The 27,994-nt window shown below is 38.9% G+C and overlaps 1 protein-coding gene across 10 annotated transcripts in view; it reads left to right on the top strand.

Annotated features, from left to right (window-relative positions):
* CALD1 (caldesmon 1) overlaps positions 1 to 27,994 on the top strand; it is a 203,496-nt gene that overhangs the window by 106,775 nt on the left and 68,727 nt on the right. For all 10 annotated transcript variants that reach the window (XM_072964432.1, XM_015249944.3, XM_072964433.1 and 7 more), the window contains one exon: positions 7,754 to 7,865. In XM_072964432.1, the coding sequence (XP_072820533.1) occupies positions 7,795 to 7,865 (71 nt within the window). In that variant the 5' untranslated portion in view covers positions 7,754 to 7,794. The remainder of the gene's footprint in view (positions 1 to 7,753; positions 7,866 to 27,994) is intronic.

The following is a 27,994-nucleotide window of genomic DNA, read 5'->3' as shown; positions in this document are numbered from 1 at the left end:
TTTGAAACAAAGTGGTGAAGGTTGAGCTAAAGTTAAGTCCAAACCGTATGTTACAATCCATGTGTTTATTTGGGTTTTGAGTCCCAAATGAACCATTTAGTTGAGAAAAAGAGCAAAGCAGGTTGATAAATTGATTTTTTTTTAAAGGACAAAAGTTCATTTTCTACAGTCAGAAAGAAAACACTGCCAGATTTACTGTGTAACTACTGCAAAGGTGGGTTTATATAACTTTTGAGATTCATATATAGTCTATTACCAAGGTCTTTAATTCACTTTGTAAACATTGATCAGTCAGTAAAGTACAGAGATGAATCAGCTTGAGTTACATTTTCCATACTCAGAATGATAAAATACAGAATAAAATTCCAAAGGTTCAAATCAATTCCTGAGTGACTGCTATGTCCCAATAGTGAAAAGGTTTTTTATTTTAAAAGACTATTTATTCTTAAGTGGCCTTAAGAATGAAAGCATGTGGAAAGTAAAATATCAACGAAATATTTACATACTGGTTTGAACAACTGATGAGCTGTGGCAAGGCAATGCATTATTAATTACAAAATGAATGATGGATACTCAAGGAGTGAGATATCACTTCCAAACTAGAGTCTTTAGGAAAGGTATCATGAAGGAAGTGAAATCTGAGCCACAAATTCATGACTGAGTAGACTATAGACAGTGATGAGGACAGGGGATTTCATTCCAGGTGGATGGAGCAGTATGAATGAAAGAGTAGAGGCAGAAAATTATATGACACATTTGAGAGGTAATAAAATATTTTATCTAGGATGCCATGGAATGATCAACTTGAGAGAAAGGTTAATGCTTCCTAAATCAGAAAATTAGAAGAGAATGCACATAAGTATCAAAACATTCAGATGTGGAAAGAAGGAAACGTGTACATGTCATGTTTGATGCACCCATCTTTGCTGGATTGGAGAGCAGTAACAGAACCGTAGTATTATATGGAGTAGGATGAAACCCCCGACCGTTTCATCCTACAGACAAGAAAAGCTCAGAGAGGGTCATCTCAAATCTCCTGAGTCCGCCAAGGATTTGTGGAGGAGGGCAAATGAAGGATTGAGGTGAGAGAAGACAATTTGAAGAGCAGAGGTGGGTGATCTGCTGGAGTGTCTTATACCCAGAAGTCGCCTGGTACCTATAGGCTGAAGAGAGGCATCACTGAAGTGCAGTGATGACCCAGCTGAAATTAGCACAAACCTTTAGGTTAGACAACATGGTTCTTGACTTTCTCCCACAAAGCCCTGAATCTCAACAACAAAAAGCAGAGAGCAAATGATGAGTGGGATCCAAGGTCAAAGATGGGTATGATAATCTGGTATAAGTTTTAAAAAGCAAGAAAGTCTGAAATATAAGTCCCAGGAGGGCAGAGACCTTTTCAGCCTTCTTCACTGTTGTGTCAACAGTGCCTAGAACAGAAGCTAGCACATAGAAAATGCTCAGTAAATGTCCATTGAAGATTGGTGGTATAAATGTTTTTGTGGGGCTTTGTCGAAGTAGTTGGACCATGTAATTTGACAGTGGGTATATAATGATGACAGGGATCTAAGAACAGTTACTAGTGTTAAAAGACTACGGTTCCTTGCAATAACAGAGAAATACTTATGTTGGAGATGAGGGCACAGTAGATTAGAGGAGGAAGGTATGTAATGAGGAAGGGGCAATACAAGAGAAGAAATGCCAACATTTCAGAGAAAAGCATGCAGTGATGCTGTCCGGGATATGACCATCCTAGTTTAAGAATCTTAAAAAAAAGTCACAATAAATAATAGTCACTTACTAAATATTTGCAAGGTTTAACTTAATTGAGATCTCCCAGATATGATAATTTTCTGAATTAAACCAAAAGGGCTTGAAATTGAAGAGGCATGGGTAATTTTTAAGATAACTTCTTAAATAAATTTAAATGATACAATGAATTAAACTGGAGATCACTGACAGTAGTCTTCTCAGAATTTCTCTGGGAAGCACTCTTACTTGTTTCCTGAAAGGGAAAACAATTCCTGGAGGGAAAGAGTGGGTTAGTCCAAGAACATAACAGTGGTAAAAAGCCACACTTTGACATTCTGTAAAACGGGTTATAATAGCAACCTCGCAGGTTTATTATGTAGATAAAATACGAGTACATATTTTTAAATGGCCCAGCAGAGCTATCAAGCTATGAAATGACATGGAAAAAACTTAAATGCATATACTAAGTGAAAGAAGCCAGTCTGAAAAGACTGTACGGAATATGGACTATGATTCCAACTACACAACATTCTGGAAAAGACAAAGCTATAGAAACAGTAGGAAAAAAAAAGTTGCCAGGGTTTGGATTAGGGGAGGGAAGGAAGGATGAACAGATGGAGAACAGGGGCTGTTGAGGACAGTGAAACTATTCTGTCTGATACTGTAATGGTTTAATGGCTTAATGACATTAAGCATTTGGCAAAATCCATAGAATGTACAACACAAAGTGTGAATCTTCATGTAATCCAAGGACTTGAATTAATAATAATGTATGAATATTAGCTCATTAATTGTAACAAATGTACCACTGGAAAATTTTAATAATAGGCTGTGTTTGTTTGCTAGGGCTGCAAAACTGGGTGGCTTAGAACAGAAACGTAGTATCTCACGGTTCCGAAGACTAGAAATCAAAGTGTCGTCAGGGCCATGGCCCTCTGAAGACCCTAGGGAAGGTTCTGTTCAACAACTCTCCCCCAGCTTCTGGTAGCTTCAGGCGCTCCTTCCCCTTCCTCTCCTCATGGCCTTCTCCCTGTGTTTTCACATTGTCTTCCCTTTGTGTATATATCTGTCTCTATGTCCACATTTTCCGTTCTTATAAGGACCTACTGGATTAGGGCCATCCTAATAACCTCATCTTAACTTGACTACGTGTGCAAAGACCCTACTTCTAAGTAAGGTAACATTCTGAGGTGCTGTGGGTCAGGACTTCAACATACCTTTCGGCGGGGGGTGCACAGTGCTGTGCAGTAGAAGAAACTGTGCGCAGGGATGAAGGAGGAGGAATACGTTGATACTCTACTTTCTGTTCAATTTTTCCTTAAAAGTGAAGCTGCTCTAAGAAATAAAGCCCACTAATTTTTTTAAAAAGGTAAAAGATACGACCCAGCACAAAGCATCTTCAGTTATCGTTGGTTACTTTTGGAAGTTGCATTACCTATTCAGTGTCCCTGACAAATAGATTTTATTCTTGATGCATTCCAAGACCAATATAAGCACTGCCCCCAAATCCCAAGAACTTTCTCCCTCCCATTCACCATTCAGGTTATGATAATTTGGAGGTAGATAAGGTTTAGCTTTCTTTCCAAGGTTCTCCCTCTAATAACAAGAGTACTGGCCTGCTTGCCACCACCTCCTGCCTTGACTGTATTTACACCTGTGAGTAGGTGGACATGCACACATATGTGCACATACACACATGCACACACACGTACACATCTAGGATGGCTTCTTACCTGCCATCAACCCAAATAAAAGCTGAAACAGAGTGGTTCTCCTTATAAAGCTGTCACAGGAAATATCTATAGTGAGGGCCACATGCCCGTAAAGGGAAAAAAAAGCATCGTGAACATTAACCCATAGTAATAATTAGCATTCTTGATTGAAAGATGCATATCAGAAATTAAACTTAATTTTTTTAAGTTTTATTGAGTAATAGCCAGTTAAACTTAATTTTTTTATTGAGTTATAGTCAGTTTACAATATTGTGTCAATTTCCAGTGTAGAGCACAACTTTTCAGTTATACATGACCATACATATATTCATTGTCACATTCTTTTTCACTGTGAGCTGCCACAAGATCTTGTATATATTTCCCTGTGCTATACAGTGTAATCTTATTTATCTATTCTATATATACCTGTCAGTATCTACAAATTTCAAACTCCCAGTCTATCCCTTCCTACCTCCCTCCCCACGGCAACCACAAGTTTGTAATCTATGTCTATGAGTCTGTTTCTGTTTTGTATTTATATTCATTTGTCTTTTTCTTTCTTTCTTTATTCTTCTTTTTTTTTAAGATTCCACATAAGAGCAATCTCATATGGTATTTTTCTTTCTTTTTCTGGCTTACTTCACTTAGAATGACATTTTCCAGGGACATCCATGTTGTTGCAAATAGCGTTATGTTGTCGTTTTTTATGGCTGAATACTATTCCATTATATAAATATACCACATCTTCTTTATCCAGTCATCTGTCAATGGACATTTAGGCTGTTTCCATGTCTTGGCTATTGTAAATAGTGCTGCTATGAACATTGGGGTGCATGTGTCTTTTTGAAATAGGGTTCCTTCTGGATATATGCCCAGGAACAGGATTCCTGGGTCATTTGGTATGTCTATTCCTAGTCTTTTGAGGAATCTCCATACTGTTTTCCACAGTGGCTGCATTTTTTTAAGGAAAAAGAATTTTTTTTTAAGGAGAAAGAATCCTAGATTGGATTTAATAGACTTTCATTCCCAATATAGGGAGGGAAATGGAGAAGAAAAGAAAGTGGTGGAGAATGAGACAAATAAAAAAAGAAGTGGTGGAAGAAATACTGATAAATATCCTCTCTCCTCACAAAAAGAAGTAGAAAGAGGAAAGCAGTGAGAAGGAAAGGGAAGTGGGGAAGCTTCAGGATGTCCTGGCGTGGTGGGTGGTGGTGAGATACAGGGCCACAGGCGTGTGGTATGTCATTACCAAAAGGAAGGGCAGCATGTTAAGTGATCGAAATGTCTGACATCGACTTATAACTGAATTGCAGCAGCATAGATGTGCCCTGCTTCAAGAAAATGTGGTGTTTGAGAACCCATATTAAAAAGACAGATATATCAGTAGGTGATGATTCATGCAAAAGGAGTCACATCAGAGTTTTTTTGATAGCATGACTACAAAAACCCCAGTACAAAAATTTAGATTTTCATAAAACCTTTCGAGAACCCATCTGCCACGTTTGTTGATACATACCTCCCTTTGCCTGCATTTCTCTTTCAGGCTACTCTGTGCACTTGTGACACTCTCGAGCTCCACTGTTTACAGAAGCTCTCTACCTTGACATTTCATCACTTCATTGGGTGCGAGTTTGTTTCCGATCCAGTGTTACTGGAAGGAATTCAGCATGGACTGGGGGGTCGGGGAGGAAATGAAAGATTACTTGCTGGGGACATGGAAGCTGCTGCTCCCAAAAGAGGGGAAAATCGCTTACAGTTCTCCCCAGACATGGCTCTCTTCCCTCAGGAACAGTGCCAGGGAGGTCCTGAGAAGCTCTGTGATATAAGGGTCTGAGGATTAAGGAAGACTTCCAGCCCCATCCTGGTGTGAGACCAACAGAGAGCCATTTTCACAAGCATACACACCTTCCCCCACCCCCACAGCACGCACACCCCGATGGAAAGTCCTACCACACCGGACACAGATGTGCTTTCTCTCCTCCCTCGGACATACCCACCACTACATGTCCACCAAGCATAACCTAGAAAAGCATCATCTGTGTAGCTGTATCATATAGTGCTTGCTTGCTCTCCCTCTTGGTGCCTCACATACACACTCAGCAGCGCTCCAGTGAGTAAATAACTGGTTAGGTAGAGTTTCCCTATGGTTGGGGTTAAAAAAAAAAAAAGCAATAAAAGGTGAGGAGTAGGAGGAGGGAATGGGTAGGGGAAAAGAATTTGCGTGGGTAGAGCTGGTAAGGATGGCCAGCCACAGTGACCACACGATGTGAGTCAGTTTCACTTCCCCGTGAGTGCTCCAAGATGCTGCTGGGCTCTGCCAGCCATGCGCATCTTCAGCCTGCTCACTGGCACCTGCACCAGAGGTACAGGCGGAGAGACACAGCTGCCACTGCTCCTAAGCAGCCAGCAGGACTCCTCAGTGGAACGAGGTTGGAGAGAGACCCAGAGGCGTAGAGGATGCTCTTCAAACTGCTTGGATAAATTAAGAAAAGTGAAATTGTTGCTCACAGAGAGACTTTCTCCCATTTCTGTTTGCTGTTGCTATAGTTATTCAAGAAGTGGTTTATATACAACAAAAGACTTTACTGAAGAAAGGAACAAGAAGCGTTTGCTCTCACTGCACCCGGCATTCGAGTCACCGAGGTTTGGTCTCACTGCCCACAGGACTGTCCTCATGCATCCTGTACTGTGCTCAAAAAAGAAGCCCACCCCAGGGAGACGGACGCTTGGACGGCCTCTCAGGGGACCCTCGAATCACATTTTTTTATTTCTGATAACTATCAGGCCAGACTGGAAAATATTTTAGAAAAGTCATGGTTGATGAAATAATTTTTAAAAAGGAAAACCAATTCTTTTCCTTCATAACTAGCAAAGTACTTGGAAAGTACTTTTTGAAAGAGTAAGATAGAAAACACCTTAAAATTAAAAAAAAAAAACCCAACACCAAAATTTGAATTTCTGAAGGATTTATAAGCAGTATAAATAATACCCGAGGGAGTAAGAAAGGGGGAAAAATCCGAACATTATACAGTTTTGTTTTGGTTGGCTGAGATTTTATTTTTGTTTTTGTGGATTTTTAAAGGGGGAAAATGCTTGAAAAATAAAAATCATCTGAAAATGTATTTAAGAAAGTTTCTGAACCTGACTTCAAAGTCTGAGTTTTGCTTTTCACTCTGTCACACAAAGATGCCATTAGGGGATGGCTTCAGGTTTTGCACGTCCCCCTATTTTCTTACGCAGGGCAAATGGCTCGTCTCATGTGCACAGAAAGGGCTGGAAAATATTTTGTGTGATCTGAGTGCAGCAGAGAGTCTAGGATTCCAGAGGAAGTGGAGGCCTCCCGCTCCACACAGGAAACAATCTTCAAGCAGGCCTTAAATGCCAGATTCCAGGCCGAGTTTAACTAACCACTGACAGCTCTGTAAACAAAGCGAGGACAAAAAGAGCCCGCTTCCCCTTTTCTGGTAGTCATTTTGGGTTTGGGGGCTGCAGGGGAATTCTGGAATACTTGACTCCATGGCACAGAAACACAGGAAAAGCGGGCTCCTCAGTTGAAGAGCTGGAAAGGGAAGATCTTTCTGGGATTAAAACCATCACGGAGGAGGTAGGAAAGGATAAAATGGTTGGGTTATGAAGAGCCGAGACTTTTGAGCTCTGAAAACAGCTTGATCATGTGTAAATGCTTTTTAAAATGCTGCTGCCTTATGTTTATTCACGGTATTATTGCTATGGCCTTTATTATCATTCTGATATTAATATTGTCCTTAGGATATGCAAATTATGCCTGGACACTTGTATTATTTTATTTCTCTCTTTTACTTGTACTTTTCTCTTAGTCCCTACACGTTCCTTTTTTTTGCCACTTTTCTTTTTTTCACTCTTGTTCTCTTTTCCTCTTTCTTTGTTCACTTTTTCATAACTTCTGTCTGTAGTTCAGCAAGTTACAAAGAACAAAATTGTTCAGTAGCTCTCAGGTGAACCCACCAGTATTTCAGGTCTTCAGATCTCTGTCTCTTGAGGTCTTTTTTTTAAACTGTGGAAACTGTGGTCCTGGGATTTTACTTATTTTGTTGCTAATAGTTTCATGAATGAGTATATTTTACGCATAAAGGACTCAGCGTGGCTTGGGAGTCAGAAATTGATCACTGGCCGCCTCACTTGTCCTCTAAGGTGTTTCTTTTCTTAAGAGTAAAGAAAAAGGAGGGGATAAAGAAAGGTGGGGGGCTGAAGCCATTCACAGGAAAGAATCCTCTGACTCATCTATGCCATCAATTCTACCTCCTCCCCTTTAGATCCAGGCATTACCTGGTCTCCCTGTACCTGAACCCACACCATGGATGATTTTGAACGTCGCAGAGAACTTAGGAGGCAAAAGCGGGAAGAGATGCGCCTGGAAGCAGAAAGGTAAGGATTTAGGTTGGAAAGTATCTCTATTCTGTTTTCTACAATGTCAATCTCAGACCTCAGAGATCATCAGCCTGAAGGTCAAATGTATTGCACACTAAGCTGTTTACAAAAGCAGTTATGGAAAATTTTCCTAGTTGTCAGGATTCTAAATTCTGCACAAACAAACATCAAGAGAAAGAGAGACTGGAGAAGAATCAAATAGTTGCATTTAATCAGTGTCTTTCATATTAGAATTTTTGAATGACAAAGGCAATGTTGTGGATAAAAGTTTTAAGAGCACTTATAATACTGAAATGACAAAAAAAATGACAAATATTGAATGTTGAAACCATTTAGGAAATGGAAGTCTTCAGTCCAAAAGAATAAAGGCAATAAGACCCAGATGGACCTGGAGACAAATTTTATTCTTATTAGGAAAGTAGTCAAATTCAGTAATTCACATATTATGGATTAAGAGCCAGTAGAGTATGTTTCTGTGGAGATTCTGAGTCTAGTTGGAAGCTGTTATGTTGTGTGAGGCCTCTGTTGTGGCAACTTTCAAGGACAGGTTGGGGAAATAAAGCAATGACATGTGAGGCATGGGGTAAACATGCACATTTTAAAGTTTTAGGCCTCACAGCAAAGGATAGTGGCATTTAATGTGACTTAAATCAGATGTTCTTTTGAGAAAACAGAATAGGCAGTCACAGAGAGAAAAATGTTAGACAATGATCTTAAAATGAAATCAATTTTGCCTCATAGTAATTCCAAAGCAGAAATGAAAAGATGGGAGTAAAATGATCCCTTAGTGATTCTGTAGTAGGAAAGTAGAAACTTAAACACTTTTTTTTAAAAGCCTTTGGAGCTATAGGATCTACTAATTTGTATGGAGAATTCCAAAGAAGAAGGTAAAATTACTTCCTTTGATTAAGTTGGTCAGAGTAGGCTGCCATTCATGGCCCATGGTAGCATGAGTGGTACCTGGGCTCTGCAGATTCAAATCCCACCTCTGCCACTGTTGAGCTTTGTGTCCATGAGCAAGTGACTTCTCTCCAAGCCGCAGCTGCCTTATTTTATAAAATAGGCATAATATCTATATAGCTTCTGTGGTTGTTGTGGAGATTATTGAACTTCATAAATGACCTCGCCTAGCACCTGGCACATAGATGGTGTGTTACTGTCATTTTTTAAACCATTATCATTAGCTAAACAAGTAAGAAACAATATAGCAATCCAGCCAGAAGTAAAAATTAATGCCAAGAAAAGGAAAGAGAGTTATCATCCTGTGATGAAACCAGTCAGGAAAAGCTCCCTGGAAGTGGTGAGCCGTGGAGGAAGCAGTGATGGTGATGACAGTAAAAAGGGAGCCATGTAAATGAGGGAGAGACATCTGCAAAAGCTCAGAGGTGGAAATAGGAACCCTGGCGGAAGAAACCTGTTGAGTGCTTGGGGATGAATGAGTGGGACTTGCACATCTTGGGTGTTTCTATTTCACATAAAAGGCAATAAACAAAGACTTAGCAGAGGAGCTATGTGTGATGAAAATAAGTTGAAGAATGTTATCCACAGTGGGCTAGAGAAAGGGGACACTGGAAGACTGAGTATGGAACATGCAGTAATGAGGACTGAATCAGGGCGATGAATATGGAAATGAAGGTCAAATTGGAGTCTTTAGAGGGAGAATTAGCAAATCTTTCAGGAGAGGGAGAAGCTCAAAAGAATTTAACTTCTGAAGAGCTGGAAGGAGAGTCTCTGCATTGTCCCAGTGGGGAAACTGAAAAGTATTCCATTCTTAGGTGGGCATTGGGAGAGTGTTTAATTTCAGGTAGAAATCACGTCCAAATGGAGTTTTCCCCCAGACATTGGGAAACAGAAATTCTCAATCTTTGTTCAGAAGGGGAGAGAAAATATTATTAGAGAAATCAGTTTGAACACACTCAGGATAGCAGTGGTAGCACAAAAGCAGAAAGTGGATGATGGTGATGGGGACGTGAAAGCAAATGTCGACAGAGTGAGAGGTCATGAAGACATAACTGAAACCGTGAAAGGAGACAAAAAAATCATGAAGGGGGGAGAACCAGGGAAAGTGTGTGCATCCACGTAGTGTCCAGGCCCTTTGGAGCATACATCTTATCCTTTCCAGTGATGTGTTATGTGTCCTTGGGTTCTCCTGAAAGCCTACAAAATATCTGCACTCAACAAATGTTTATTAAGCCTCATGTAAGTTTCTGTGTCTGTGCTAGAAACAGGGAAAAGTGGGGAAATATAAATAATACACAAGGTTGCTGCCTTTATATCCCTCATGGTGGGCTAGGAAACCAGAGTGTAGCAGGGTCAGAAAACAGATGGAGCCAGAGTGTGGGGACAGGCCTAAAGGAATTGGACTTGAGGGACTCAGGAGTGGGGACAGGAAACTGGGCATCAGGCGCAATCAGTATCTTGAGCTTCTTCATTTTCTCTGAATTGGAAGACAAGGACTCTATGTGAGAGGAATGATAGAGCTAACTTGCTGTGGTTACAACAATACTCTAATTACAGTGAATAAACTAGGTTCCTTTATTTATTTAAAATTTAAAATTTTTATATACAGATTTTTAAAGATTACTTTCCATTTAGTTATTACAAATACTGGCTCTATTCTCTGTGTTGTACAGTACCTACTTGACCCTATCTTGCACCCAGTAGTTTGTACGTCCCACTCTCCCACCCCTATACTGGCCCCCACATACATGCTGGTAACCACTAGTTTGTTCTCTATATCTGTGTGTCTGCTTCTTTTTGGTTGTATTCACTAGTTTGTTGTATTTTTTTAGATTCCACATGTAAGTGATATCATACAGTATTTGTCTTTCTCTGATTTATTTCACTTAGCATGATGCTAAACTAGGCTCCTTTAGAACTAGAATTTTACTGAGTAACTTTCCACGTATCTACATGGTTCATTCCTTCCAGTTTTTTGTTTTGTGTGAAATGATATGTCTTCCTTTAATGTCAATCTTAAGAGAAATGTACCCAGTGAAGCTTAGTTAGTTACCCTTAATAACCTAAAATAAATTCACACAAATTTAAACTACCCTTGTTTAACTTACATTTCTGTCCGTATTAATTCTTAATTCTTTGGGGATATTATATTCCATTTGATTCTCCTCTTTCTTTCTTTCTTTCCTTGTCTTCCTTTCTTCTCTTTCTTTCTTTTTTGGAGAAATACTTAAGTACTTCCTTACATTTGTACTATGCGTACCTTTTCATGTTTCAAGGTGAACCTTTTTGTTCTTTTATTCTGGAATTTGTTAACTAAGTCCATGTTCACCCTTTAGGATTTTGTAAACTCTGATCATTTATGGGAATAGTGAAGGTCAGCTAGCTTTCATGGGAAATTTCAGGGTGTGTACAGGAAACAGATGTCCAGAACCAGGGATAAAGGGCCATCTAAAATCATGGTTTTGATCTGAAGATAAAGGGCATATAAGACCCTGAGTAAATCCCTCTTCCTTTAGCTTTAGAACTTGGCTTCCTCATCTGTGACAGGAGTGGGGTTGGTAATTTTTATTTTCCTTTTGCTTTTGGTATTGTCTATTTTTTCTAAAGTGACCATATATTACTTTATTAAAAATAAATAAAACAATGAGGCAGTTTTCCATTTTGAAAAATGAGATTCTGTGGCCTTATGCCTTATACCTGGGGCCTGACTGGAGAAAATCTAACTCTCTTTTGGATTTAAGGAACTAAAATAAAGATCTCAACCTTGATCTGGAGTGGTCCCATGGCTCAGAGGTGCAGGTTCATTCATTCACTCACTCATTCAACAAATTTTTACTGGGTTTCTCCTCTGCTTCAAGCTTTATTTGGGGCACTGAAGATAGACCAATAGAACAACAGAGTTGGGAAGAGTGTGCTTAATGCTTTTTGACCTGTAGAAAACCAAGCAATGATCAAGAAACTACATTTGTACATCCTCAAACATAATATGTAGTCTGATATTCAGTGATGATTTTTAAAGATGACTTCTGCCGTCTGTACACTATGTATCCCTGTGGACAGTGTGGGGGAAATGGTAACACAGAGAAGACACTATTGACTTTTCCACTGCTTATTCACAAAGCCTTTCCAAATAAAAAAAAATACCCTGTTATTTTAATTAGTTGTTATTGAGTTTGATGAGCAGGTGCTTTTCGACTTTGTAATCATACGTAATTTAAAACTTGTACTGTCACCAGATGTTATAACCACAAATTAAAATAACCAGATTCGCCCACATTTTATTCCTCAGAAATAGCTCTTTTGAAAAGATTATTTAAAAAGCTAACTATACACTTTGTGCCACGCTGGCTCTCCTGGGTTTGGGACTGACAGTTATTCATGGCATTATGGCCTGAGACTCTCACGCATACACCACCTCATTCTGGGGGCTGCAGTTCAGTCCATTTCAAATCATCTAGCTTTCCATAGCCCAGACTGTGAACCTAGTTAAATCAAAAATATACCTTCCCTTCTTTGTCCTGCCCCTTACCCTGTGCATCTTTTTGCTGTTCACCTTGTCCTTGTCCTGTATTTGGCTTTCACTCTGAGTCCTTAAGGTGAGGTCTTTAGGTTTGGTCAAAGGAGGTACTTTATTTAGTCATCAAAAAAAAATGTATTGAACATCTGTAAAGCACAAGATATTAAATGAACCACAGGGATGAGTTCTCACCAGTCCAGGCAGTGTCCTGGTAGTCATGAAATTCATATCATAGATGAATTAGAAACTTTACAGCCAATTTGACCAAAAGGGGAAGAAAAAAACTCGGCAGGCAGGATGGATTGAGTAGGTAATCACTGAAAATCCTAAATGCATTTTTTCTAAGCAAAAGATACCATTTGTATACCTCTTAAATTGTATTTTTGAATCAATGACCTATTTGAACAAACAATTTATTTTGCCATGTATTATACCTTACCTATCTCATGGGAATAAAAAATGAATAGGTATATTCTGCTTCCCTTCCTGTTTCTGTCTTTTATTTCATTCCCTCTCCATCTTTGTTCCTGTATTTCTCAGTGCACCTTAATGTGTTTTCCCTGGGTCCATGTGCATCTTCACCAACTCTTGGTCCACTTGTTTCCATTCCAGTCTCCTCCTAATCCATCAACCCTGGATTATGCATACATGTGCTTTTGTATCATTAGGGAATACAACATTTTCAAAAGAGAAAATGTAGGGAAAGGGGATACATTTTCAAAGAGGTCAAATCCAGCTCTCTTCTTATTCAACAAGTATAAAAAAATGCTAGACCTTTTATGTGTATCTGGCAAAAATGGACTGACAACAGCACTAGTAATAGGTATGTCTGAATAGAACATATGTTCTCTCTAAATGAAGGGACATATTATTGGAAGACAGCAGAGCTTAGCAGTTAAGGGCATGGGCAGCTGTGCTGTCAAATGCAAGGTCTCCCACTTATTAACTACATGACCTTACAAATTAGTCATTCTTTCTAACCTTCTGTTTCCTCATCTGTAAAATGGAGAAATAACAGTATCTACCTCATAGGGTTTTTGTGGGGATATAAAGACATAACACATGAAAGTATTAACACAGTACTAATCATCTAGTGTTTATTAGATAATTATTTATTATTCATTGAATTATTATTTTTATTTATTGACCATTATTCAGTAAGCCTCCCTATTAATTGTTACATCTTACTTGATTCTCTGTAACATACAAAGAATTGAAGATACATTTTATATTTGCCAAAAAACAAAACAAAATAGAAAATAGGAAGGTTTTCTTTCTACACTTATCAGAAGATACAAGAGCCACAGGAAGATGAAGAGCAGGAATATGGTGTCTAGTGAAGAATTGTGAGGACGTGATTGGTACCAAGGTCTGAGGAAGGATCATGTTGTCTCAGCGAGAAGAGTTCACACCAGTTCAAGTTGAGGTCTTCTGTTACAACTTGGCCAAAAGGATTTTGAGCTTTGATATATCAGCTGAGAAAGCTGCAGTGATGGTTTGCCCATGCAGAGATCTTCATTGAGGCATACCCTTCCCTGCGCTGGGCTTGCTTTCACAACAAGCAGCTCCCTTACTTTTCGAGACGTGAATTCATTGCATTGCCAGCTCCTGCTTTCCACACCCAGAAGTGAGTTCCTTTTTCGGATCAGAAGAAAGGGCCCTGTTGTGGAGCTGTGTTATCAGATTCAGAGGCTCGTAGACGTAAATAACGGGAGTGAAAGCGCTCCTGCTGTTGTCATCATTCTTACATTTTTATGGGCCTCTGAAATACTCTGATGATTAGACATTTGAAAGTAAATATTTTTATTACACTAAAAAAAAAAACAAAACAATTTTTGAAGTCCATTGAGTCTGAGTAGTTGCCTCCCAGAACTCTACCGCTGACACTTTTTTTTACATAATTTAACAAGGTGGCTAATCAAGGATTATACAAAAATGTTTTTATTTACAATGCTTAGCATTGTGACCTTGCAATTTCAAATCAAAATCTTGCGAAATCAAATGCAATTTCTTGTTACTCTGTAACTAGAAAACTATTTTCCATTAGGAGGTTAAATAAAATATTCCTCTAAAACTGTCTGAATTAATAGAGAAGATAAATTTGCTCAAAACTGCCCTTCAGTTCTCTCAGAAAATTTATCACTCCAGGGGGCAAAAAAATAGGATTTGTATCTACATTTTTAAGCTAAAAAGCTTTTAAGCTAAAAGATTTTTTCAAGTAATTCATTTGAAAGAGATTTTTAAAATATTTCTGTAGGGTTTTTGTATTTCTTTGATATTGTTTAAGGTCAGCCTAACTTGAATGTTGGGGCACAAAGAAAATGAAGTGAATAATTTTCACCTAAGGGATCTTTAATTAGCATTTGTGTCCAGTCATGTGAAGAATCAAAATAAATATCCATATTCATATTCTCCCTTTCTTGTTCCCTCTCTCACTAATTCTAAATAGATATTATTTATTACCTCTGTCAATTTATAAATGGGCAAATTATAAACATCAAAGATGTCATATTTAGCCCAGTCACCATTAACCTAACAATTCCTCTGGTCCGAAAAGTATCCCACTTTATGGTGATCAGTAGAGCTTCAAAAGTCCAGGACCTACCTAAGGTGGCACTCATTCAATAAAAATTAAAAATCTAGATTCTTAAGGATCTCACATGCTGACCCATAACTTCATTCTTAACTAGAACAAAAAATGGGGCATATATATGAGTCAATATGCTTACAGCTTAAAATAGCAGTGAATTTTTCTTTATAGTCTTCATATGTGACTCATAATTTATCAATCTTCGCTCCCCTGGGGAGAGGCAAGACAATGTGATAATTAGTATGTGGGTAACAAACCCGAGTTCAAATCCTGACTATGATAACTACTAGTTGGGTGACCTTGTTACAAATTACTTAAACATCTCTTGCTTTAATTTCTTTATGTATAAAAATGGACATGATTATTCTACCTCACAGAGTCATTGTAAAGAGTAAGCTAGTTAACCCACGTAGGGAAATTAACACAATGAAAGGCACATAGTATGTGCTCAACAAATGTTAAATGTTATTATTAAAATCATATTAATACTTTGGTAGGCCTTTGGTACAAAATAATATTTCACTGAATTTGAATTTCCGTTCATCTGTCATTCTGATGTGTTGCATCCTTACTGCGAAGTTTCTTTCCTGTGCTGATCTGGACACTTGCTAAGATGTTTCTATTTTTATTTTTTACTGAAATATAGTTGATTTACAGTGTTTCAGGTATACAGCAAAGGGATTCAGTTATAAGTCTACCACACAAATGTAATTGGTATTGGAGGATTTCAAAATTACATATTGTAGCCATGAAGTTAATTTTCTAGTTCATTAATGATATGTCTTTTATTTTAAATACAGTATATAAAACACAACTCAGAATTTTACCTGAAGAGTTCAGTTCAGCAAAAATAGTTCTCAAGTGGAAAAAAGTATCAGCCAAACTTTTCATCTCGTGTTAGAAAGGAAAAGGAACCATCCTTTGTTTAACATCAACCAAGTGCCAGGCTGGTGATGAACTTTATAGACTTTATGTCATTTAATTGTCAAAACAACCTATGAACTTATCTTAGTTTGTTCATGCTGTTACAACAGATTGCCATAGATTGGGTGACTTATGAACAGTAGAAATTTATTTCTCATAGTTCTGGAGGCTGAGAAGTCCAAGATCAAATCATCAGCATGTTTAGTATCTGGTGAAGGTCTGCTTCCTGGTCAGAGACAACCATCTTTTTGTTGTGTCCTCACATGGCAAGAGGGGCAAGAGAACTCTCAAGGGTCTCTTTTAAAAAGGGCACTTATCCCATTCATGGGGGTCCCACCTTCATGACCTAATCACCTTCCAAAGTTCCAACTCTAACCATCATATTGGGGGTTAGGTTTCAACATGAATTTAGGGGGACCCAAACATTCAGTCTATAGCAGACTTGGATATTATCATTCCTATTTTATAGCTGAGGAAACTGTAGATCTGAAAGGCTAAGTTGTATGTCCAGCTTCATATAGCTAGGGAATGTAATCTGGGTCTGCCTGCCCCCTTTCACTGTAGCAAGTTGATCAATGGAATTTTTCATGTTTCAGCTGGTTGTCTTGGCTAAAGGTCCATCATCTCTACAATGCCAAAATAACTCCCTAAGATGGGGGAGTCAGTCAAAGCAGTTATGTGGCACCAGACTAAATGAGGCTATTGGGTTTAATTGAACTGTTCTCTATGCGTATTCAGGTAAATTGCTCACATGTGTAGACACAGACATTGTTTTGTTTGCCCTCAAAAAAATCTCCCGTCTTATTCCCATTTCACAGAAAAACAGAAACAGAAAAGATCAGGTTTTCTCCCTCAAGCCAAAGAAGACTGTTGGCATAACTCTTCTTGACTTCTCTCTGGAATACTCTCAATAAGACTATATTCACTGTTGGGACAGGGACTTAGTCACATCATCACTCATAAAATCATGAGTCTGTCACCGACCTGAGAGATAATCTTCTGCAGTGAAATGTTACTTTTTCATTTCTGGACCACACACTACTTTGAGTCTCTGATGAAAGCTATAGATGCTCCTCCAAGAAAAATGTACATATGCACCCACAAAACTTGACACTTACTTTTGGTGGCATCATGGACCTCCATCCACAGACCTCCTGGAGGCCCATGAACACTGAGCCAAGAACCCCTGATCTAATGAATTTTAAAAGTTCATTTTACATATGAAGAGACTTAAGCCTAAGGATGCTGACTTCCTCATGATCACTCAGCTAAGCTGAGGCAGAGCCTGCTGGCACAGTGCAGACCCCTGAATAAATGGAGTTGTCTGCAAAAAATTGCCATAGTTATTGATTGGGGAAAATAGAGCACGCTTTTGGGAAAACAGTACATACTACATTGTATGGTATGTAGGGTCTTTCTTTTTCATTTAAAAACAGTTTATGGATAATACTTCTAAATAAAAGGAGACTTGGTCACATTCATGGTGAATAAAATGAAAAGCAAAGAAAGATAAGTGGATAGGCAGAATGAAAACAGTTAACTGCTAGGAAATGGGAATCAGACTTTGCCATCTTAGTCAAGAAGGAAAAGAAAACTGGTGATTTTCCAAATTAGAACCCCATTTGCCGTCAATTTTGGAAGTCTTTTATTTGGTATATGTTGTCTTGGCAAGATTTCTTTAAACCAGGTTTAATCATGACATTAAGTTATTATGAAGGATTTTTCCGTCCTTACCAGTTTCATTTTAGCAATTAAAACTCATCAAAGGTGTTTTCTCTCTAAATATGAAAAAGACAAGAACTTATTTGATTTCTTAAAGAGGATTTCATGTGCCACCTTTATTGCTACTATCTTTTGGGAGAATGGGGCAGATTGGAGTGGGACACAGACATGATGATGTCTCCCAGAAAGCAGAACCATGCAGACTTGGGTCTTAGTCCTGGCTGGGTCAGCAAGGATAACTCTGCTTAGCCTCTCTGAGCCCATTTCCTCATCAGGAAAATGGCCTCTTAACAGTTCTTCCTCGTAAGATTTCACAGAGAATACAAAGCACTAGACAGGTAGATAGGCTACCTATGTGTACATGTGTGTATATGTGATATGTATGCCTGATGTGTATATATGATCAGTGCTCAGTAAATGTTACCTGTTGGTGCTGGTTTTCGACTGACTGGAGGACATTGTAAGGAAGGAGCTATCAGGAAAGCCCTCTCCAGAGTCATCTTCTAAGAAACTTGGCCCCTCTGCAGCTCTCTTCTGGGGTTTCTGAATCACTGAACATGTGCACAGTCCCCATGTCTTCAGACAATTTGGTGTCTAACCTCTATTCTGTTTCAAATCTGTTTTAGCAGCCACTTTGAAAATGGTGGGAGAATTATGGACATGAAGTCTCCATGCTGAAAAGAAAATCTACCTCCTTATTTTAGAGTCTTTTTTTAATCTTCCCTACTGGTTTGAAATTAAAATTAAAACATAGGATAGTCTGGTATCTAACATGTCAAGGCTTTGATCTCAGTTAATTTATATATCTAGTATTCAACTAATCATATATTCTAAATAGTTTTTTTGCCTTGTGGAATTCCAGTTTTTTTTATGTCACATAATTGTGGTTTCAACTTTGCTTGAAGCAGTAACAAAAAGCCTCTCAACAATGTATATAAATACTGTGCTAATAATATAAAGTTACGTGCTAATTTTTACAAAATAATTTTTAATCATTTTATTCTGAGTAAGTGATGAAAAGGCCAATACATACAAAATAATATTATGTAATGTATATAGAGGTTATAAATCATTGTAAACTTAATACTCAGCTTAAGACCTAGAACATTTCCAGTACCTCTGAAACTTCTGGCAGACCTCTCTCCAGTCCCACCCCCTGCCTCTCCATCCACAGCAGAAACTAGATTCCTGAAATTTTAAATAAAATTCTAAATAAGATAATATGAATTTAGGTGGTAGTTTTTCCAGGACCCTGTGATCCAGGACTTTCCAAAGAGTCTCTCCAGACTCAAGTGAAGATCTTAATTAGAGACCACTGTTCCCTGAGTGGGCAACACGTTTGCCTTTCTAAACACACAGGACCAAAGGAGTCCTTCTGCTGACTACAGCTGGGAATCTTGGAGAGGTATTACAAACAAGGAATTCTCTACAAGCAAAGAATGTTTGTCAAAATCAAATAAAAGTGTAATGAAGGTTATTAAATATGTATGTTGAGTATATCTACTCTGCCCATTGGTTTTCCCACTGACCAGCCAAGTATAAGAGATCTGCATTTGCAGCCATCATTTGGCAAGGTGGGAATGGCAGACAGCAGTGATAACAGACTATTCCAAATTCTTATTCAAGGGAAATCTGTCTCAGTTGCTTTAAAGGCTTTCAGGAAGATTCTTGTCCTTTTATCCCAAAAGTCCTTAACAGTGTTACAAGGTAGTACCACTGGATATGAAACATGAGCATGTTGAAACGATGTAGTGGCTGTAATACATGGATTCTCATTCATCTGTGAATGAGGTTAAAGAGGAATAATGTGCATACTTTGTGGATAAAATCAGTTCTTTTCACTAGTTTGCTATACAATAAGTAATATTCATCAGCAGTTAGAAAATCCGATTTTAGTCTATCATAAATCTTCATCAATTCAGATTCTTCCATTTTTAAATCTTTATGGGACTGTATAAAAGTATAAATTTGAACTATTTATAAGTAAAGGATTTGATTAATATGTTAATTATGCAAGCTACATTCCATGGCTTAGTTATTAAATACTTGAAAGCATAACATTTTAAAACTTTTTGAAGAACTTTGCAAACATCCACCTGCCTTTAAAAGCTTAATTTGCTCATTATAAATCATTTTTTAATGCAATTTTTAAATAAGTTTCTAAGGTTTTGCTAGTCTGGCTGAAGTCACCAGATATTCTTGAACATACTTTCAATACTGAATTTCTTTTAAAATACTGCTTAATTTTTACTGGCCTTCCTTCCAGTTAGTCTAGATCAGTGAGATTTGACATTTCATTTGAGATTAGTACCAATTAACTAAGTTAAAATGTGAAGGTTTATTTTCCATTTTAATAACCCCCTACATCACATACAGTTCCTTTGTTGGAATAAAAATCTTGGTAAAGTACACACCAGCCACTATAAATAGCAGCCATAAGCCTGTACATTCAGGAGAGTCTCCAGAGAGTGTATTTTAAACGGCACATTGTTTAGAACAGGAAATTCTTCCGATGTTCATATTTTCCGTTGCGGGTGACATGGACTCTCTTGTGTGACATCTTCACTGGCTTCCATTTTCCTGTACCATTTAGGAATCCAGCTGGTAGATTCCAGAAGATTGCTCAGTATGTGGTTTTTATTTTCTTAAGTAACCTGGGTCTTATGGTCCAGTGGGGATTTTGCATAATCAGGGGCTCTCCAAATGAAAAATAGGTAACTTCCAGAGCTGGCCCCAGCAAATAGGTAATGAAACAGTCCTTTATTCCTGGAGCTAGTAGCACTTCTGTGCCTGTTGAGCATAACAGCAGTCAACCCATTTTTGATTCCCACAGAAAACCCTGCACTGTTGGCGAGTCTTTCTGGGGAAATCTAGGGACTAATATGGAAACTAATGGAGCAGGAAGTGAACAAACAGACGAGCGGATGAGACAATGGGTTATCATGCTGGTTGGAAGTCAGGCAGGCTCAGCAGGTATGATTACACTGCATCTTTCCCAAGGCGCTCTGCAGGAGATGTATACCTCTGCCCACTCTTTCCCTGAAGAGCCCTTCTGTTTCTCTAATCAAAACTGTTGTGTAAACCTTGGTTTTTATTTTTTTTTTTTAGTGGGGGCCCATTTTGGAAGATCTAACATTCCCTCACCATTTTTCCTTCCTTGATGAAGAGGATGAGAAATTACTGTGAAGGAGACTTGGACAAAAATTGTGATATAGAAAGAGTTGATACCTGATGCCCTTCCTTCGTGATCCTCCCCTTTCAAGAGCCTTTAACTCTTCCCACCTAACTAAGCATGAAAGCAAAACATTCCAAATATATGTATGTTTTCTGAGCCAGCACCCTCAGAGTATATATCCTGGCTACCCAGGGAGTATCATTGCTCCAGAAGCTCCATGGTTTATGAACTAAACAGAATGAAGCTTTTATAAAACTCAAGGCTGAGGCAGGATGGAAATTCCCAGTCCTCTCATTTCTAAGTGCCTCACATCATAGGCACATGAATGTAAATTCTGTCTCACTGCGGCATTTGTCAAAGCAATGGGAGAGCTGAACTGGGGAGGCATGCCCTTCAGAGAGGAGTTAGTTTTCCATAAGAACTCTAAAGTGCAGAAGTACTGCTAGGAGACATATCCTGGTATCCTGATGGGCTATGTGGTCAGAAATTAAGACTCTTTCTCCTACATTCTCGGGAAAGAGTTTGGAAATCCAAATCGTTGGACCCAGACTTGCAAAGTACACTTCCAAGAACACATTGTCAGTGGCAGCGTTAAATCTGGAAACTTTGTCGTTTACTCCAACTCTGGTGCTTTTTCCTCTGCATTATGTTGCGTCCAGCCCCTTCAATTGTCTTTAACTCCATGAAAAAAGGTACCTTTTAGATCAAGGATAGAAGAAAGAGGACACTGGATAAAGGTTAGCAGATCTGGGCTTTCTCATCAGTAAAATGGAACTAACTTCTCTGGGTGGCTGAGAAAACTAAATGAGATATGCCATCAAAAGTGTAAGGGGCTTGCACACAACAGGGGCCTATAAGATTCATTTGAATTGGATCCCCTTCTGTTTATCTCTATGTGGAGTTGCAGGTTTCATTCTGGTTAATGTTTCAGTGGAACAGTCACACTTCCCAATCTGCTGTCTTATGCTATCTCACTGGCCCTCAGGCATTCTAGGCTTTCAAAGAGCTGACTCAGAGAAAGCTATAAAATGTTACCTCTCATTCTTCCTAGAGCCTATCCCCCGAGAAAGGGCTTAGGACCTCAACTGCAGATTAGAAAAAGCAATGCCATTTTATCTTCCCTTCCTCCATAGTTGTGAATTGAGCAGAAAATTTAAAATAGTTTAAATGATGGCTTTATCCCAATCAGAATTAAACCTTGCTCTTGGTCACTTACTTGTCTGGTTTTGTATGTAAGTGAGCAGAAGTCCTTGGGCTCAGAGGGGTTCTATCTTCTTCCACACCACTGTCCTTCCCTCCTGAAACCCTTGTAATTGGTGAACTCTTACCTTGAAGTCCTGTCTCAATTCATCCTCTGGAAAACACCTTCCCGGAGATCCCCAATCAAAGTGGATCTTCCATAGCATTTTTTGTTATATTAATTATTATCACCATTTTACTGTTTATTTGTTCATGTGTCTCTTTTCCCCACCAAACTGAAAGCAATTCTAAATCTAAAACTATTTCTTACTCCCTTTTATTTCCCCAAAGACCCATACTCAATGCTGAGTAAATAAATGAACAAACAAATACTTCCAATTCACATCTGTGTATCAGGGCAGAACTTTGCTCACTTCACTAAGCTATTTACAGGGAAGCAGAAACGTTAGTGACTTCTGTGGTATTCCTCAAGTAGTGACACCATCCATACCTTCCTTGGGGGTTCCGTTACCCTCCTGATGAGCCCTTGGAATTTTGACTTTCTATCTTTGTCTTTAGAGATAGAAAGAAACTCATCTCCTGTATTTCTCTGATTATTAAGGATAGTAAATTTCTACAGCATATACTTTAGACAATTATGCTTATTTAATCACATCATGGAAGCAAATATTAATATGGTTAAGAGTAGATTCCCTTTAGTTGGCCTATTTGTTCTAGTTCTCAAGCTCTTAGTGTTATTTGCAATTAACATTTGCATTGTAAGACCAGATAATCATCAAATTACAGGGTTCATACCAAGCCCCAAGGAGTCCAGCAGTGAACAAATTTCTCTAATGAAAGACCAAGTTTGTGGTCTGGAGGAGTAAACTTCTTCAGTTAATCCCAGGAAGATGGGCAGAGGTAGATGAAGGGTGGTGCTAACCTCAGGCTAGTATTTACTAACACTCTTTATGAAGTAGAGAGTGTTTAACACACAAGTTGGGTCTAAAGTTTAGATTCTAAATACTGAATTGTTTTCTAGTGCTGGGATGTTGTGATGAACCAAGGGGGGGGAAGAAAAAAGAATAGAGAAAGACATTAGCAAGCCCAAGGCTTTTAAATCAAGATATGGGAAAGTTAAGTTTATTTTCAGGGGAGAACTTTTTTATTAATAGTTTGGAAGAAAGAGGAGAGCAGTTGGTCAAAACTCTAAGATTCAGATTAATTCAGCAAACATTGACTATGATGCAACACATTCTACACTAGGCATTAAGTTTCTTAATTATGAAAGTATACCCCTTGGTTAATTTGTTACAATAAAATTTGTAATTAAAATAATGTTAATGAACTGGAATACCCAGAGCACATAGACTTGGAAGGACTATAAAATAGTCTCAGAATTAATAGCTTTTCATTTTTAATTTAATTTTTAATTCTTAGATCTACTGAAAAAGAGTCAAAAGAAAAGATAATTTGAAGTTATCCTAGAAAGACACTGAATTCTAAAATACCTGGGAGAAGCTCAGATTACATCAGCTCTCTCTACTTCGCAATATATTTTAGAAAACTGAATGCATATTTCAGGTCACTGGCTTTCAGATTTACAGTGACTGCAGGCTACTTTTTGTATAAGTATCATCCATTTTATTTTCTTTGTTGACTTCATGAGGTCTTAAAATTAAAAAGCTTTCCAGATGGCTTCTCATGAAGAATGAATATGATTTTTTTCTTAAATGTTTTCACTAAAAGACCTTCCCTGTTCTAGTCCATAAACTAATGAGCAAAAAAGAGCTCCATTTGCTTTTCCTGCCTTGATCCTAATAATAGCTTGATTTCATTGCTCAATAACTTCAAAGTGAAATAGCGTCTTAAAGCTAAAGAGCTTTCTCTTAGTCAATTTCTAATCTCCTGTCTCAAGCTGCCACCATAAAGACACCCAAAAATTCTACAAAAGAACATTTATAAAAAATTCAACATGTGTCAAATTACATTAGGTGTCCCAAATGCAAGCAAGTGCCGTCTAAGTGTAATCTAGTGTCTTAGTCAGTTTGGGCTGCTGTAACAGAATACCATGGACTGGGTGGCTGAAACTACAAACGTTTATTTCTTACAGTTCTGCGGGCTGGAAGTCCAAGATCAAGGTGCCAGCAGATCCGGCATCTAGTGAGGGCCCCCTTCCTCGTTTGCAGCTGTCTGTCTTTTTGTATCCTCACACAATGGAGAGAGGGGAAAAGCAAGCTCTCTTGTGTCTTTTCTATTAAGGGTACTAATCTCATTTATGAGGACTGCACTGTCATGAACACACAATGGACTATTTCTTTAGCAACAGGAGCAAATACATGCCTTAATCCAGGAGTAACCTCCCAAAAAATAAATCAATATTTTTTTAGATTTTATATGGTATCACTGGAAAAAATCTGGATTTGATTCCAGCTATAAAGGCCATGTATAAACTTAATATCCAAATGCATAAAATGGACACCAGAAAATAAATTTATGGTGTGGAAATATTTAGATACTTTAAACAAGAGTGATACACACTGGGAATTCTGCGGCTTATGAACTAACATACTTCCTTTGAAGATGTGACCTTTTTCACTGCACCAGAACTATATCCTAAGAGTCCCCATGACAGTTTCTTAATTTCCTTCACAGTTTAATTGTATCTGTGTAAAAGAAATCTATAAAGTATATTACCAAGGGCTGGATTCAGTTTCCTAAGGGCAGAAATCATATCTTTCATGTACACATTTCTTTCCTAGAATTGTGTAAGGTATATATTGTTATTTTCATTGAGACCAGAACCAGGGTTTTATAAACATGCACCAGCAACCATTCAGTCAAGAAACTGTTGTTAGAACCCTGCTATTTCCAAGCACTGTCTTATTGCTTTAAAGATGTGTTTCAAGCTGAAGGGCAGAGGGGAGTTGGAGGCATGATCTTTTTAAGATAGAAACTTTTTTCTCCAGGAAAAGAAAATAGTCCAACAGGCTAAAACACCCAGGTTTCAAAAAGAGCTTAGAAACTAGACCTAAATAATTGTTGCAAAAGAGCTTAAACAGAAAGGGAGCCTCACAGCCAGTTAGCTGGAAGGGCTGACTCATACATGGCAGCATAACTATTTCTCAAATGTACGCAAACAAGAGTGGGCTCAAACTTTTTCATCTCTCCTCCTAAGATGATAAATTGCAAAAAAATAAAGTCAAAACCAGAAAGACTTTATAGATATGGAGCCAGACACTGGTTCTTTAAGAATCACTAGAATTCAGAGAAGCGAAGGGAATTTAAAAAGCCACTCTAGGGAATAGCTTTGTTGGGCAAAGGTAGAATGCTTCAGGAAATATTAGGCAAATGGTGGCAAATGCCAATAACCTTTTCAACAAACAAAAGTCCCCTTTATGATCAATGGTAGCGCACATTGCACGAATGGAAGATGCATGTTAGATTGGCAGGAGAGTACAAGTGGAGGTCAGGATTTCCTAAGGAGACTAGCCAGGTGATGCTGGGGCTCAGAGTTTGGCCTTGGGAAGGAAAGAATGCCCTCTTTTTAACCGAGCAGTAGTAACATGACCAGAGAACCTGCATTTCCCTGTGAAAATACCGAAGCATCAAGAGAGAGTGAAATGACGTCTCACTCCCACACTCCCATCCTGTTTCATTCTAGAACCAAATACACACTAGCATGGCACTGATGATGACCCCACTGGGGTGGGGCCAGATGTAGGAGGAAGAGAGGAGGGGAAAAATCATTCAGAGAATTAGATCTCAAGGAAGTGGACACAGACAGATTCAGGAGAAGAGCTCACTCCAGGCAGAGGGGGGAGAAGGCTATCCAAGGAGAACACGTGGAGCACTGAGTTACTTTGAAAGTTTTCTTTCTTGAGCTGAATGGTGAGCACGCAAATGTCAGTTGTAGTTTCTTATTCCTTTCAGTTTGTCTAGAAGATTTTAGAATAAAATATAATTTTAAAAACCTTATAGCTGTCACCCATGTATCCTCAATCAGAATCTGCCTATGGGTGCCAACAGAATCACATTACTGATAATGTAGTTCTTACTGCTTCCTGCTCATGCAGGACTACACCCCATCACCAGTGGAAAAAAAAGTCCCTCTGTCTCAGGAGGTCTGTCTCATAAAACCACAAGAATGGTACATTCAACCACTGTGTGCAACCTTCCATGGCTCCTTGCTGCTGGGCCCCTGCCCGGGTGAGGTGCTGGCTGCCCTCTGCCACTTGAGACCCTGGGCCTCTGTGTCAAATATGCTGTCTTGTGCACTTGATACAACCTTTCTGGGTTCTAGAGTGGTCCTGCAATCCCTTCAGTCCTCCAGAATTCCAAAACCACACTGTGCTCGTATAGAAGGAGAGAGAGGGACCCTCTCCTCTGCTGTGATCCCCTTTGTCACCTGGCCACCAAAGCTTGGCCTAGACTCTGCAAACACTTTGTGGAAGCAACTTCCACTTCTCTGCAGCCCACCTGTCCTCAGGGCACAGACATGCAGCAACAGGGCTGGGGTCAATTCCAAGGCATGGGAGAGCAGACAACCCTCCAAACCCCGCTTCAGATTGGCTCCCTAGGCCCCCTCACCTCATAGTCACACTGCCCAGAAGTATCTCAGTTCCAGTGGTGGGCACAACTGAACTTGAGGCCCGGCCACTATTCACAACAATTATCCTCCCATCTTGACTTAATTACAGAAAAAACAAATTAACTTGGTTAAGACAACTATTTGCTCTTTATGGAGCTGTGTGCCCTAATTCACAAATGCAGCACATATTACAGAAGGCCTGCTCTACTCCAGACACTGTGCTAGCTGGGGTGAAGGGAGGGTCACAAAGATGGGTAAGACACAGCCCCCCTCCTCAAGGAGCTCACGGCAATGGGAGACAAATATATAAACACACCCTGGGTGCAGTCTAGGACCTTGAATTCTATGTTGCTTCAAATAGATCATTAGAATTCCCAGGTATTGAAATGCAGGTAAATGCTCACTGAAAGATCTTTTTTTCCTTTCTTAAAATCATATTTTGTTTTTCAAGCAGGAGGGCAAGAAAAATAAAATACAGAGTATCCTGAAAGAGTTGAAAAATGAGCCTCTGGAAACAGTATGAAGTTCTTTATATTATGGGCAATTAATAACAACAAAAATAGCTCAGCAGATAAATGCTGGAGATAGACTGACTAAGGAACAAATCTGGAAAAGGGGGGAAAAAACCACCCTGGATTTAGCACAAAAATTAATGAATGATCTCTAGAAGAGATGCTATTATCAACTTGAAAACAATGTTAGGATGTGTTAACAGGAACGTGGCAGGCAGCACTGGGACTTCAGCCAGACACATTCAGCCTTGGTCAAGCCTTTATTATGTCCAATTTTGGTTTCCCGTTTGAAGAGTTGTTATATTTCAGGCTGATAGTAAAAGAATGGAAAATAGGCATTGGCGTCGAGCCTAGAAGAGACGAGACTGAAGGATGACTTAATACCTGTGGCCCTAATAGGGATAAGTGGATTTCTATTTCAGTCATGGGAAGTCTAGTTCAATCACGGAATAAATTGAGCATAAGAGTGATTAAACACTGGGACCTTGATCATAGGATGTCATCCTAGAAGTATAGTGCTTCAGGTCTGCTGCTTTCAGAATACTGTTCACTCTCCATCTTGCATTAATATTTTTGTATGCATATCTTATCTCGCTTTGGGACTGCCCTTCTTATCTTTGGATACAGCACTTAACTCCATGAATTGCTTGTAGTAAATATTCAAATAGTGTTAAGTCCAGGGAAAATGCTGGGATGAAACAATATGGCCCCCATTGTAAGGTTAGATAAAGGAGTGTAACAACCCAAGATGTGTTACAGGTCTGGAGTCAGACCAGAGAATAGTTCAGAGAATTGTGTCCACGAAGGCTGTAAAGATTCTCACGAGGGACAGGTCATCGCACGGGAAGATTAGGATGAGGGGAGAGTGATGACTTTCTGTAGGAGTCCATACATCCCTCCACCCCGACCCAGCCCACCACACATTCCTAAAGGAAGACACGTGGCAACTGTGAAGT

This window comes from Vicugna pacos, chromosome 7 (genome assembly GCF_048564905.1).
Source record: "Vicugna pacos chromosome 7, VicPac4, whole genome shotgun sequence".
In the NCBI taxonomy this organism is placed as follows: Eukaryota; Metazoa; Chordata; class Mammalia; order Artiodactyla; family Camelidae; genus Vicugna; species Vicugna pacos.
Note: the sequence above shows the minus strand (reverse complement) of the source record. Positions and strands in the feature narration are given on the sequence as shown.